This window comes from Natrix helvetica (genome assembly GCF_964273705.1).
Source record: "Natrix helvetica genome assembly, chromosome: 5".
Classification (NCBI taxonomy): Eukaryota; Metazoa; Chordata; class Lepidosauria; order Squamata; family Natricidae; genus Natrix; species Natrix helvetica.
The window spans coordinates 46,849,676-46,865,460 of NC_138551.1; the positions used below are offsets into that span (position 1 = coordinate 46,849,676).

The 15,785-nt window shown below is 37.3% G+C and overlaps 1 protein-coding gene across 1 annotated transcript in view; it reads left to right on the top strand.

The window, feature by feature from the left end:
- Positions 1-293: 293 nt before the first annotated feature.
- The window catches only part of MYO7B (myosin VIIB), a gene marked incomplete at its 5' end in the record, with an annotated part of 59,040 nt that continues 43,548 nt past the window's right edge, over positions 294-15,785 (top strand). The window contains 13 exons of the mRNA XM_081954056.1: positions 294-362; positions 1,135-1,248; positions 1,852-2,004; positions 2,486-2,670; positions 2,955-3,076; positions 5,776-5,918; positions 6,053-6,166; positions 7,452-7,605; positions 8,974-9,050; positions 9,278-9,397; positions 11,313-11,455; positions 13,215-13,425; positions 14,482-14,617. Of these exons, the coding sequence (XP_081810182.1) occupies positions 294-362; positions 1,135-1,248; positions 1,852-2,004; positions 2,486-2,670; positions 2,955-3,076; positions 5,776-5,918; positions 6,053-6,166; positions 7,452-7,605; positions 8,974-9,050; positions 9,278-9,397; positions 11,313-11,455; positions 13,215-13,425; positions 14,482-14,617 (1,741 nt within the window). The remainder of the gene's footprint in view (positions 363-1,134; positions 1,249-1,851; positions 2,005-2,485; positions 2,671-2,954; positions 3,077-5,775; positions 5,919-6,052; positions 6,167-7,451; positions 7,606-8,973; positions 9,051-9,277; positions 9,398-11,312; positions 11,456-13,214; positions 13,426-14,481; positions 14,618-15,785) is intronic.

The window sequence follows — 15,785 nt, forward strand, 5'->3', positions numbered from 1 at the left end:
AGCTGCAAAAAAAATCCATATTGACAGAACAAATGATTGCCAAAATTACATTCCAGTAATCACCGTATCGTAAAATTGATGAGAATTGCTCATGGTGAGGCCGTGGTTGCTCTTCTCTAACATCTTGATGAATTAGATGTCATATCATACCGAAAAGCATTACTTGCCTCTTCTGCGCACATGCAAGGAATGTAGAAAAGTAAGTTCTTTCAGTGCATCCATTGCCATGGACTAGGATTTGAGATGAGTCTGAAAACTGACTCTCTGCCTGCTTAAGCATAAAGGCTGGTCTGATGAAGGAGCAGGTATGGGCTTTGGAGAAGAAGGATGAGGAAGTTGGCAGTTGCCGGAGGACAACACTGGTAAACTTACAGAGAAAGCATTTCCTGGATTACCCTCATTAGGCCTCTACGAACACGCCACCCTTCTATGCTGCTCTGGCTGTGATTCAAATCATTGCCCAGGTAGAGAAGATAGCTGGTTTCTCAGTCTGGAGTGTCATCCTCAGAGCGAAGGAAGAGGTCAGAGACTACACAACTAAGGAGTTGCTTATATGCTGACAGGTGAATTGGAAGCTTTACAAAGACTATTGGTACAAGACTAGGAGAAGAAACCTCTAACAGCTTCTGCCAGAGGAATGTACTTATTTGGTTGGGCACTTTATTTTGAATATTACTTTGAAATCTTAGTTTGACTCCAAAGAGTTTGTTTTCAAACCCAGTTCCTGAAACTCAGTGGACTAGAAAGAGTAAACTTCAACTTTTCTTTACACCATTGGAGAATCCAGTATTTGCCTTCCATTATTCTCAGTCAGTTTTCCACTTCTCTGTCTGTAAGAATCACTGCGACAGCATGTTTACTCATTGAAATACTAACATTAGTTTTTATTATTAAATAACTTTTGTAGGTGCTGCAAAATTCTGTAAGAATTTAATGTGCATGAATAGAACTACTCTATTTAATGTTTTGTTGCTTGTATATGACTTATATGTGCAGCTGCTTTCATTGCAATTGAAAACTATGAATCTGTTGGATTTGGCAGCATATAAAGCAAAAAATGATGATGATAATAATAATAGGTAAGTCAGAACAAGAAAAAGCATAAGAGTTTTTATAGAATATTGTTTCTCTTAGGGTGATCATGTATGGCTGGAATCCCATTCAGGCAAAGAGTTTAATGTGCCCATTGGGGCAGTTGTGAAAGTATTTAACTCAGGACGATTCTTGCTGGAGGATGATGAAGGCAAGGTAGGCTACTTATCACGTTCATCTGTACCCAATTTTTGTATATGATCTTCTGCATCCAACTGAAGAGCTGGATGGATCTATAATGCTCAACAGTACACTTGAATTTTTAGTTGGATGTTTTGATGCTCCATTCTAAAAAGTGAGTAGGATTCCTGTCAAAATGTAAATGTGATTTAATCTAAACTTGTATTTCAATTAATGTAATGGAACTTATTTAAAAATGATTAATAGGAGTTTTTCCTATGTATTTAATGATTTTCTTCTCTTTTATTATTTTTAAAAAAATACACTTTGACAACAGCTGTAGGTGGTGTTTTGGAGCATTGTTCATATTTGACACATGCATTCCAAAGCTGGAAATAAATTTGAAATCAGATAGAGCCAAATCTTTGGATTTTGCAAAGTTCTGGAATTCATAGCCAAAATTAAACAGGTGTTATGCAATGTAACAGGAGAAACCAGAACCCTGTATCATTCTTTTAATTGTTGCATTTTCAGATAAGCATACTAATGTTAATCTATGGTATGAATCTTAAGAGCTTTTTTCAGGAGAAACTAAGCTAGCTTATGAAATCCAGATAGTTAAATGCACTTGTATTTAAGGAACACTGGATCACAGCTCAAAATATTAGCGCAATGCGACCAATGCATGCTGCCTCCATCCAAGGAGTGGAAGATATGATACATCTTGAAGAGATGAATGAAGCTGGCATGGTACACAACCTATATATCCGCTACAAAGAGAATAAAATCTATGTAAGACTGATTTTTTATTAATAATATGTAGTTAAGTATAGATTCCGAAGCCCCATTTTTAAAAACGCTTTATAATGAGAGAATTATATATTCCCTATTGCTTAGAAATAAAATCAAATACAGAGAAATGGCTTTAAAAACAAGCAAGATGTCTACAGACTAATTTATTTGCAAAAATCTTCTGTACATTTACACCTTGTAAATGTAATGTATTCTAAGGCCTTTCACACATTTCATTCAAATCTTCCAATTTTATATGCTTTATGTTTAGTCATTCTACATTCTACAGCTTTTACTTTTCCTAGTATAGTCACCTGTAATTTCATGTATTTATAAGGGGAATAGGGTGATAAGAATGTTGCTTGATATTGTAAATATTCCTACCAGTAACTTATTTTGAGATTGTTGTTGATACTTCATTTGAAAACTCATCACTAATTTATTCAAAGATTCTCATATTCATGGGCATAAACCTTTTTAGACCTACACAGGCTCTATTCTTGTAGCCATCAATCCATATCAAGTGCTGCCACTGTATACGATGGAACAAATCCAGCTGTACTGCAACAGGAGGCTTGGGGAACTGCCTCCTCATGTCTTTGCCATTGCTGATAATTGTTATTTCAACATGCTGAGGAATAAGAAAGATCAATGCTCTGTCATTAGGTAAGGGGCACATAATGTAATGGAAAAATGTGTTAGCACCGTTAAACATTTAAATAGCTTGGAGGAAAAGAAACAGAGGAAGTATTATAGAGGCTTTGAAAATGATTCTGAAAAGTTGCTATGGAATACTTGGGAGCGCAAGCAGAGCACATCTTTAAAATAGTCACCTCGCATGACTTGTAGGGAAGCCTGAAAAAGATGTGAGCATTTTAGCAAAGTTCTGTGATTGCATTCCTGCATATACCAAGACTTCTGATTTACCAGTTTTACAAAATTTATTCCAGTGGAGAGTCTGGAGCTGGGAAGACTGAAAGCACAAAATTAATGTTGCAGTTCTTAGCTGTCATTAGTGGTCAACATTCCTGGATCGAACAACAGATTCTAGAAGCCAATCCCATTTTGGAAGGTAGGCTACACGTGCAAGGTGAAATATTGAGAACTTTGCTTTACATGTTTTAAAATACTTTTATAGCACATTTCACTTTCTTGATAGCGGTATTAGAAAGATGACTCTGGCTTTCAGTCATTAGCTTGAAATCCGATTGTATAAGGGCACTTCCTTGCAAGGATTTTTTTGTGGGGTTTTTTGCCGATTTGAAATACGGTAACTCCAGACATCAACAGTGTTGGAGGATTGAGCTGATTCATTCTAAAATGAACATGTTGTAAAACTTTGGTTTGGTTTGGTTTTGTCTGATTTTGAGACACTATGGCTCCATTTCCCCATCAAAGAGTACTCATTTCAATCTTCTAGTTTTTATGCCAGGTTAAGAAAAAAAAGATGAGGGGACATACAAAAGGAGGAGGAATGAAATGTCATTTTCAGATAGTTTCATTGCCAAGCTACAGTTTTTGTTTATTTATTTTATATTATTTATTTTGTTTATTGCCATCTCACCACAAGGTGGCTCTGTTGTCCTGGTCCTCCTTTTGTTTGGCACCAGGATGAAGTTCCCTTTGTTATTGCCAAGCTTAGAACCTTTGGGGACAGGGTGGTGATTTCCCCTCCTTTAGAGCAATTCAAGTCAGAAATTATGGCCATCAAGGAAGTGCTTGAAAATACTTTTGAACCACCCCATCCCCAAAAACAATTTATTACTTCAGAATGTGCCTTTGCACATTCTGCCACATCTCCTGCTATGGGTCGAGCCTTTCTGTATCTATCCCACCCACCCTTTCAGCCAGAGACCAGTCTTCCCCTGCCCATCCGTGCATTACAGATATGTCAGCAAAGAATTCAGTGCTCTGTACTATTCTAGCTGTCTCTCTCTGCCTACCAATCCCTCTCTCAGATCCAGCTTTCCTTCCTTCTGTGCAAAGTTATTACCCAGCCCCCTCCCAGAAAAATGAAATATCCTAGGAAATATTGAAAAGGCAGAATATTACATTTCCCTGGATGTGAAAAGGAAGAAACATGTTTAAAGAGAGAATAGCTCCCTGTAGCTTCCTGCCTCCACCCACTTTGTCAATGGGCCATTAAGAAGGCCAAGCCAGTCCCTTTACATAATAAAGAGTTCTCCCTTTCAGCTCTAGGGGGATGGGATTAAGGCATGATAATATTGGCCCTTTACCCAACTCACCACATGGCATCTGAGAACTCAACCAAATCTGGATTCAAAATGCAGCCTAGAGAGTTGTCCCTGCATGGCCCCATGGGAGTCTGACAACCAATTAGAAGACAAGCTCAAGATCAAAGGCCAGAGAGGGCATAAAACCAGGGACTTAGCATCTCAGTCCGCCCTTCTCTTTTTCTCCCCAACATTAAAGCATGTGATCACCTTTTCTGTTCAGGACTCAAGCCATGTGGTCCTGTCCACCATTAAACCATCTTTCCAAGCAGCCTCCATGTCTCCAGTGTCTTTTTCCCCACTTGGAGCAGAATCCAGAAGGATATTTCTTTCAACACTTCTGTAATAGTATTAGCATTAATACATCTGCTACAGCTAATAATACTAACATAGCTTGGGAAGCATGGAAAGTATGACATGTGTATATATTTGTCAGCTGAACACTAAATATACCAGATCAGGAAATCAAATCTACATAAGGCCTAAAACTGCTTTTACTGAGATTGGCTATAAAAACAGAATTGCAAGTCTGCTTGTGCTTTTCTTCCCCCACCTTCTTATACTCCAGTGAATTAGTGAGGTATTTGCATGAGTTGTTTTCGAATGTTATCTCATTGTTCGGGCCCTTTTTGCCTAGGTAATGGTTCTTGCATATTTCTATGAAAGCCATCTTCCTTACTTGACAAGGCTTATGAGTTCTGTCTGTATTTGTATGCCTGCATGGGTGGATGTGCATAATTTCCTTACTTGATGATCCACTTTTTCTGTTATATTCCCCTGTGGCCTTCAGTCCACTAGAAATTTTGCTCCTCAGGCTTAGGTTTTCAAATGCAGAAATATTTTACAGCTTGCTTGAACATTGCATGTTGATAAGGACATTCTTTAATACCAAAACGGAAACCCAACTGCAGTTCTGCTTACAGCATAAAATCAGTGGGGTTTATTTTGTTGCTAGCAGTAGTGTATAAAGAAAAATTCTCAGTGTTTTAAATTATTTCAAATACTTGATTTCTTTTTTTCTGTGTTGCACCAACCTTCTCTGTGTGAATTATTGAACTGGGTTTTAACGTCAGCTTTTATTCATATATCAGACTACATTCATTCATTCATTTCCTTTAAAATCTTTTGAATCTATTGATCTCCTGTTACATTAGTTTTATTTGCAAAGTGCTGAACGGAAAGAAGTTCTGAAGCTTCTAATCACCATGGCTCTATGCTATATTGGCAGGAGATGGTACTATTGGAAAACTATTTTGACAGTTTTAAATACCAGAGAGGGAGCACAAATTGTGAAATCCCTATATCTTTTTCCTCCTGGGTTCAGGACGTAGACATCAGGTGTGATGCCTCCTGTAAGATGTGTGGTGGCAACAGGAACTAACACGCTTCTATCCTGAAACAGGAGGAGGGACCAGGGTATAAGTGCTTCTGGGAAAGGATGTTGGGGACCCCTTGTCTCTATCCTCTGAGCCTGAGCATTGCTACGTAGGTTACATTTTTCTCCTTTTGCTTCACAATTTTGTCTCATCTCTTGCAGCCTTTGGCAATGCTAAAACAATTCGAAATGATAACTCAAGCCGCTTTGGGAAATACATTGACATTCACTTCAATCAAGATGGTATAATAGAAGGAGCTAGAATAGAGCAGTTCCTTCTGGAGAAGTCTCGAGTGTGTCGCCAGGTAAATAATAAATAACAAACAAACAAACAAAGAAACAAACAAACATATTTACATATAAAGAAATACTATTTCATTGTGGCAGTTTTTCTATTTCTGCTGCTAGTAACATATTTGTGATCTTCCTACTGTTTTAGGCTCCTGAGGAAAGAAACTATCACATATTTTATTGCATGTTAACAGGGATGAATCTGGAACAGAAAAAAATGTTGAATCTTGGCACTACTTCAGAGTATACCTACCTAACTATGGTAAGGAATCGGGGTGGTATTGACTTACCTTCCCTACTGGTTCGCAAATTAGAGCATGCATGCGCAAAGCCTTCTGCACGTGCACTTTTGGCGAAAAAAGGGCCTAAATGGGATGCCGTAGGGTGAATGGGCAGGCCACCCGCAATTTCCGCTACTGGTTTGGCGAACTGGTCCGAACCGGTAGAATACCACCTCTGTAAGGAATGTGACAATGGCACATTTTAAGGTCCTAAACATTACATCAGAACTGTGTAGCTGTGGTTCAATGTATTTTTAAAATTTTGTGATCGGGAAAAAGATTAATTATAGGTAGTCCTTGCTTATCAACTGTTCATTCAGTGACAATTTGAAACTACAACAGCACTACAAAAGAGAATTACAACCAGCCCTTGAAATTGCAGTTGTCGTGGCATCCTTCTGGCTACATGATCACAATCTGGGTGTTTGGCAACTGGTGCATATTTATAATTGTTACATAACAGATCACCATTTGCAATCTTCATAGTTGACTTTAACAAACAAGGGGAAGTTGCAGAAAGTCTTAAGTCATGGCCATGTGATATTATGCTTAATAACTGCAGCCAGAACGGATGTTATAAGTTGATGCAGTCACTTGGTGTTTTACTTAGAACCCAATTGCAGTTGATAAATGAGAACCCCTTGTCATAAGAGTTTGTATATGTTTTGTAAATGTGTGTATTTACTCATTTTTTCCTCTCATGGTATTTAAAAATGTTTTTATTTGAACTACATGAAGGCATTTTCAGTTATATTATGAGTGTGTGTATAAATGTATGTATGTATGTATGTATGTATGGATGGATGGATGGATGGATGCATGGATGCATGGATGCATGGATGCATGGATGGATGTAATATACAGCACATAGAGAGTGTGATGGCTCAGTGGTTAAAACCATTGAGCTTATCAGCTGGAAAGCTGACAGCTCGGTTTGAGACCCAAATATATGCAACAGGGTGAGCTCTGTTTACTTGTCCCAGCTCCTGCGCACGTAGCTGTTTGAAAGTATGCAAATGTGAAAAGATAAATACCAGTAGGTACCACTTTGGGGGGAAGGCATTCCATTCACCTCACCGTATAGTTATGCTGGCCACATGACCACAGAAATATCTTTGAACAGCGCTGACACCCTCAACTAAGAAACGGAAAAGAGGACTACCCCATAGAATCAGAACTGATTAGGCAGGGAAACCTTTAATTTTTAACTTTATATTATGCATACTGTTGTATTTGAAAGAGATGTCTTGCACTACTGATTTGCAGGGCAATTGCACTTTCTGTGAAGGCCGTAATGATGCCAAGGAATATGCTCATATATGCTCAGCTATGAAAATTCTCATGTTCTCTGATTCTGATCAGTGGAACATAAGCAAATTGCTGGCAGCCATTTTGCATCTAGGAAATGTGAAATTTGAAGGTAAGTCTAGTCCATGTGTATATTTACAAACATATGGGACATTTTCACAGAGCTAATGTTTTGTTTTTCAAACCTTCACAGTTTTAGTACACAGTTAACCTTACCTTCCTCCTGAGTTACTTCAGTAGACTACTATCCTTTTCAATTGTCCAATAGGATAGCACGAAGAAGTATCACCAGTCATTTCCCCCATTTTTTTTCTTTTTCTCAGTGCCTTGTTTTCCTAGTGGAAAAAAAAAGTGCTGATAAACCAGCCATACATAGGAACAGATTAATTAGGATTAGGAAGAATTAGGATGATTTCAAGGTTCAATGGCACTTTGAATTCACAAGAAGGAGGAAGTTCTGAAGAATTGGAATGAGATTTCCCCTATATATCCTTCCTATACTCTTACAGAAAGCTTTTTTGGTACACTGCTGAGTTTGCTAGTGGGAAAGAAAATAGTACATCTCTCTGACTTCTCCTCTGTAGTTTAATTGATCAAAAGAAACTAAAGCCTTTTCAGAAAACCAACCTTTTATTACATATACTATGGGTAGAGAATTAACTACTGGACAAAGGGATAAAGGAAAAATCCTAAATAGCCAATTTGATATCATTTCTCTTGGATACTGCTTCCTATGCCAGGTTCACACATAGAAACAAGAGAATCAAATGCATATCAAAGATAATTCATAAAACAAAATTTAAAAATCCTGGTCTGGATCGATTTTCACTGTTCCCTTCATTGCTACATTTTTCTTGATTCTCCAGTCCTCTTCCAGATTGGATTTCTTTGCTTACTTATCTGGTTCCCATCTAGGGAAAGATGCCCTTCTTCCTATCAAATACAAGAACATGGAGATGTTTCCGCTTTTTAAAAGGTCACCTGTGGAGGGAAATGTTTCAGTTTCCTCAATGGCTTTTTACTTTTGGTTTTCCTGGGCTTGAATTGTCTTTGCCTATAGCATAAATTGACAAATTCAATTTGACTGATATATCAAATTTAGCTATTTCCTTTACCTCTTTCATAAATGAACCTCTTAGACTATGATTTCTCTCCTTTTCTTTAAACAGTGCTTGAGATAAGGTAAATGTTTTTCAAAAGATTTTCTGTGTTACAATGTTATGCCATTGTTTAACTAACTACCATATTTAAATGTGATAATTTTATATTAAAAGAACCTAAGAACAACTTCCAATTTCAGCTCAGGATAATGCATAATATTATTGAATAGGCTAACATTATAATGTTTTCCAGAAACTAGAAATTTTGTTCTTATGTTGTCCTTTACTTTAGCCAAACAACTGCCTGAAATTGAAATAAAACAAACAAATGCTGCATTTTTACTTATTTTGAATAAGACTTACCATTTTTCTACAATTAGGTGTTGTGTATGAAAATTTGGACTGCTCTCATATTCTTGATTCTGTACATTTTTCCACTGCAACCAAACTGCTAGAGGTACTGGTTTTATTTATTATATTTATTACAATTACTCCAAGGAATTTAAAATAGTCCCTTCTCAATTTACTCTTGTGAATGATCTTTTGCAGTAAGTTTGACTGAGTATTGTTTCTGTGTCCCATTAATAAATTTCTCTATTCCTTCATTAGATATAGCTCTATTCTTCTTAGATAAATCTCTTGTGTCTATAAAAAAATCATCCAGTACAATATCAATTCCCACAGGTGGATTCTAAAGAACTCCACAAGAGCCTTACAAACCATTCCATCATCATCCGCGGGGAAAGTGTCTCTACGCCCCTAAGTGTGACTCAAGCAGCCGATGTGAGAAATGCCTTTGTCAAGGTAAACGAGACCAGCTCTGTTTTTCAATAATATTTCTCAGAGATATGTTTGTTTTCAAAGCTTAAGACTAGAAAACCAAAATATTCTGCTACTGGAAGACACTCATATTAGTCAAGAATTCTTCCACTCAACCACTGCTCCTCAAATAATGTGTGAACACAAGGGAACAGTGCTGTTTTCATATTAACTTCCATGTGATGAAATGGATTATGTTCTGTAAAAGCTTGTTAATATCACCAATTAATAAATATTCAGTGATCTGCAAGACTTCTTCGTGTCATTATATACGTGACTCTTATACTTCTGTTTGATTTGTTTAAAAAATGTGCCTCAAATGCTCCTGCTTCACAGCTATGTAAACCAAAAGAAAGATTCAATTGTCCCTGCTTAGCCATGGCTTCTGCCATTTTCTTGAAGTTAGTGGAACTATTTACTGATAAAATCTCATTCTGATTAAAGTATCGGTCCTCTCCACCTCTTTGTGATACACACACACACACACACACACACACACACAAATATCTCTCTCTCCTGGAGGTGCTCCTTATACTGTTTTCATAGATCTGAAAGCAAGATTTCAATGAATCCCTCATGATTTTGCCACATTATGGCAAAAACTAGCTTTTCCATCAATTGTTGGCTTTTGTAACTACTTACAGGTAGTCCTCTCTTAATAACCATTCAGTGGGTGTTCAAAGTTACAACAGCGCTGAATGAGGACACTTATGACGGGCCATCTCAGTGTCCTTACAATCACAAGATCATTATTTGCAATCTTCACTGCCAGCTTCTGACAAGTAAAGTCAATGGGGAAGTCAATAGGAGGTTGAAATGACAATCATAACATTATGCTTAATAACTGAGCGGAATTCACTTAACAACAGCAATCAGAACTACCACAACTGCTGTCATAAGTCAGCGCAATCATATGATATTGTGCTTTATAGCCATGTCACTTAGTGATGGAATTGCAGGTCCAATTCTGTTGTTAAGCGAGGACTACCTGTATAATGTCACATGAAGAGACTGCAATGCAGATTAAATGGTGGAAAATTGACTGCCCCTATTCTAACTTCGAAGGGAATTAAACAGAGATCTATCCTGCCCTCTCTATTATTCAGTTTTTACATCCAAAACTCTGGGCAACTGTGGATGAGCTGCACAGAGTTACCTTGAGGTAAAATGAATGGGTTATAAATTTTATAAATAAATAAATATGAATAAATATGAATAATAGTATTCAAGCCCTTATCAAAGCTGAATTTCATCCTCCTCTGGCAATAAACCAATTTCTATTCTGCTATATGCTGATGCTGCTGTAATATTGTAAATATTGTAGTTACATAGCATTCATGCTTCAGCATCATATTACCAACGTGAAATGCTATAAATCGATCACATGAAAACCAAGATGTTTGTACTAATCAAGTAGAGTGATATATTCATTAACCACCATGTTTGGAAGATTAATGATTACCAAATTGTGTAACACCTCAAAGTCTCTATCAGGAGATACAATGGACCTATCAAGAACATTTGTGTATTTGCTCAGACTTTAAAAATGGAGAGGATAACACAAGTACTTTGGGAGTGTCCTATTTGCTACTTTTGAATAGTAGAGTTAATGTCATCTCTAATTACAAACTTTTTAGCCCGCTCATATGGCAATCATGTGCTACCTACTAAATGGCTGGTCATTAGAATTGTAGCCAAATTTTGTATCATCACTATGACAGAAGTTTCTGTACCTGATCGATTCTCCTGATTGGTTCCCCAGATGTATTTAGCGCAGGCATGAATAGGCTTTTATTGGATAGCTGTTTTTTTTTAAGCTCTGTATGTTTAGTGTATGAATGTACAATTTAATAATTTGTATATAAAACCTAACTTATCTTTATTCCATTTCTAAACCTAGGGAATCTATGGATTCCTCTTCATCTGGATAGTGAATAAGATCAATGATGCAATTTGTGGTCCTTCTTCTCCAGATGAGAAAAAAACATACAAATCCATTGGACTCCTGGATATATTTGGCTTTGAAAACTTTAACACTAATAGGTATAGTCCAGTTTTACTTCTTTTGAGAAATTTACAGAATTAGCATTTCAGAACTAATTCTTAGTGCTATCAACCAAGGCACATTGTTGGTGACACTAAATAGATTATTTGTCGTAAGAAAAAAATGAATGAAGCCATGAAGTGGGGAGCAGAGAAATTAATAAATATGTCTAACAGAGTACATTTTTGTATTTTCCATAAAATCGCATACATGAGGTAAAGCTCTAGTGTATTTTCTTACCTTTATAAATTACCTTAGTTTCCAACTGAACCTTCAAACTGAATCAGCGGTGGGATTCACTTACCTTCCATACGGGTTTGCAAATGTGACTGTGTGCAGTGCTCGCACATTACATTGGGGTGGATGGGCGGAGCCTCCCGCAGCCGCTGCTATCAGTTCGCCCAAACCTGAGAGAGCTGGCTGAATACCACCTCTGAACTGAATCCAATATTAATCTTAACATGCTGTAAGTCATAACCAGATTCTGATATTAGTTATTTTTCAATAAACAATCCAACTCAAAGATGATGAATTGTATTACATGCATCACTCTTAAATATATATTATAGAGTGTACCAAAAATCAGGACGTGTAGGTAATTAATTATATAAATCTCATTTCATATTGAAATTGGTGCCATTTTCTTCTAAACACTTCCTTACTTGTCTGACACATGGCTTTACAACATTGCTAAATACAGTAACATTTTCTGTGAAAAAAATTAATAAAGCATATTGCAATTTGCCTGTGGGTTCTGACTTTTCATACATCCTGTTCGTTTCTGTTGGACAATTGTGGTCATAAGTGGAGGATATCTGTATTCTGAAGTCAAACAAAGGTTTCCTGATCTGGTCTACAAATCTCTGTAATAACCACTAGATAGGAGCAAAGAAACACTGAATATTTTTTCTTTCTGCTGCCTTCGAGCACTTTTTCTCAAACTTAGCAGCATGGCTGACTGGAGAATTCTGAGACTTGAAGTCCACATATCTTAAAATCACCAAGTGTCAAGCCTAAAGCGTTTCCATGACTACAATCAACTTGAGAAGGGGGGGGGGGGGAGAATGCCATGCATACTTTTGGCCAGAGTAAAAGTCTCATATTTCTGTACTGGGATGTGAATGCGCATGTCCAGAACCCTGCCATAATGTCCTTTTGGAGAATGTGATTGATGACCTCAGCCAGAGGGGAGGGGAGATAGGGGTAAAGTTCAGACACAATTAAGTGGGATTTAGTTTCAGCTACACAGAAGTCCATGCCAAGATGTTAGTCCTAATAAATGAATGGGGTTTTTTTTGAACATTGTCTTGGGCCTTGTAAATTAATTAGGGCAACTCTTGGAAACTTCACACCAAGTTTGAGAAACACTGATCTAGAGCCATCACCTATCTTCCATTCCAAAGCCTTTCAGTCTAGATCCTGTTAACCAATGGCAGCCAGCCAGAATTGATAGCCCAAGCATCTGTATTATTTCAGATTGTGGAAGTCAGAATTATTGGCCATCAAAGCACTATAAGTACTCATTGATATCTTCTATTGTCCAAGAATCAAGTTTACAAATGGTGCAATTGTGAAATACACAATGTATATTTATTTATTATGGTTTAATCCATGCAGCATCAGTTGTTACTATGTATCATTGATATCATTACTTTTTTGATGGACCCCTGGCATTTAATATTTATATTTATTTATCTAGCTTTTTATTTCTTGAGGGGGGGCTTTGGAACATATTTTCAGTGAAAACTCTCCCTACAGTTTTGAGCAGTTTTGCATCAACTTTGCCAATGAACATCTCCAGCAATTCTTTGTACTCCACATCTTCAAACTGGAGCAGGAGGAATACTTAGCTGAGCAAATCTCCTGGAACCATATTGACTTCAAGGATAACTGTGCTGCCTTGGAAGTCATTGTACTCAAACCGATGAACATTGTTTCACTGATTGACGAGGAAAGCAGATTTCCCAAAGTAAGGATCATTTTTCCTTAAGACTTCTGTGGGAATGAAATTACTGATAGTTGGGTATTGTAGCAAATTTCATTGAAAATACTGGGCATCTTGTGTACAGTTACATGTTTTTCGTTGTAGGATATTGATAGAATAGAAATCAATTGCATTTCAAAACTGAAAAGAGAAGAAAAATTGTCACCCCGTCTTTCGTTTGTATTCTAGCTGGTGGCTTGTTGTCAACAAAGGAATATTTTTATTCTTATTTGACTAGTTTTAGCTTTATTTCTAGATTCTGTTCTGTCTTCCTACCTTTGTGTCATAAAAGAGTGACATATTTGCATTATACAGAGAGCCCTCAACATCACAATTGAGCCCAAAATTTCCATTGCTAAGCAACAGTTATTAAATGAATTTTGCCCATCGCTAAGCAAGACAGTTATTAAGTGAGGTTTGCTCCTACTTTACAACCTTTCTTGCCATAGTTGTTAAACCACTGCCAGTTGTTAATTTAGTTACAGTTGTTAAGTGGATCTGGCTTGCCCATTGACTTTGCCTGTCAGAAGGTTGCAAAAGATGATCACAAGACCTCAAGACATAGCAACCGTCATAAATATATGCCAGTTGCCCAGCGTTAGAATTTTGATTATATGACCATGGGATGCTGCAGCAGTTGTAAGTGTGAAAAAGAGTCTTAAGTCACTTTTTTCAGTGCCATTGTAACCACAAATGGTCACTAAATAAATTGTTGTAAGCTAAGGACTACCTGTAGTAAACTGGCAGGAAGTTGGAAGTCACTCCTGCCCCACTTTTATTTTTTGCCCGTCCATGGTCATTCTGTTTTACTGCTTAGGTAAGAAGATATCTTTGAAAAGAAGATCCAGTGGACCATGGCTTGTCTAGCAATTAATAAAAGTGAGGATACTTCCTTTGAACCCACCATACCTCTTTATGGATCAGATTTGGCCCTGTTACTTTTATCACAAATCTGTTATTATTGTTGTTGCTCATTTTAGCATAGTAACGTAAAAAGAGTGACTGCATTTTGCTTCAACTCAAGTTTTTGAATGTTCCCAGGGGACGGACACCACTATGCTAAACAAAATCAATTCACACCATAGCAGAAGCAAAATCTACATTCCTCCAAAGAATGTCCATGATACCATTTTTGCTATCAACCATTTTGCTGGAGTTGTTTATTACCAGTCAAAAGGTGAGTTTCAGTACTTTTCCATTGGTTTACTGATCCTTCTTTTGATTAATACCAATATGGAGATTACAGGTAGTCCTCAACCTACGATCACAATTGAGTCCAAAATTTATATGAGAAATTTGTGAAGTGAGCTTTGCCTCATTTTGCAACTTTTCTTGCCACATTTGTTAAGTGCATCACTGAAGTTGTTAAATTAGTAACAAGTGAATCTTGTTTCCCCGTTGACTGCTTATCAGCAGATTGCGAAAGGTGATCGCATGACCCCAGAACACTGCAACCATCATAAATGAGAGTCAGTTGTCAAGCATCCAAATGTAAATCACGTAACCATGGGATGCTACAGTGGTTATAAGTGTGAAAAAATGGTCATCAGTCACTTTTTTCCATGCTGTTGTAACTTTGAACGATCACTAAGTGAACTGTTGTAAGTGGAGGACTATCTGTATTTGACTATAAGTATTGATTGTTACTTAAGGCATTTTCTCACTAGTGATTTATAGCATCTTTGTAGATCTTCGGGCCGTTGTTAAACAGTTGTGAAGCCTGATGTGTATATTGTTGTTTTTGTTAGATGTTTTAGCAAATTCAAGAAACTTGGGTGGTTTTTCACTAGCAACCTCTTTTTTCTGCCATGTCCTCATAACATTTTCTTTGTCTCACCAGCTCATATCAGAAAGAGCATAAAGAACCCTTGGCTGTGCTGATTTTAAAATAGGCTTTTCCTCTTGCCCTGACACTTTTCTTTTTGCAAATAGGATCTGATGTACTTCACTATTTGCTGTTGACGAGGGCAGGTTTCAGGATCTGCTTTTGAAATAGCTTCTGTTGGCCTCTTGAGGCTGCTGTGCTCTTGAGGCATTTCTGTTCCTTGCTGGTTGTTGTCTTCCAGAACTGGTTTGGCTGGAGATGCAAACAGACCAGACACCTGGATGGCAAACAGGCATCTGCCCATGTAGTGCATGACTGGCGCTTTCTGAAGCGCTTGTCAGATCACATGCTACTCCTTAACAACATGGGTTTATTGGTTTTTAAAAAGAGTGCCAGTCTCTGCATTGCACAGACAATTGATTTAAACCAGAAAGGAGAGCTAAATTATGCTAATTGCATATTACTACTTCTGTTTTACAGGCGCTTCAGCTCAAAGGGACTTTGTGTAGCTGTACTTTTC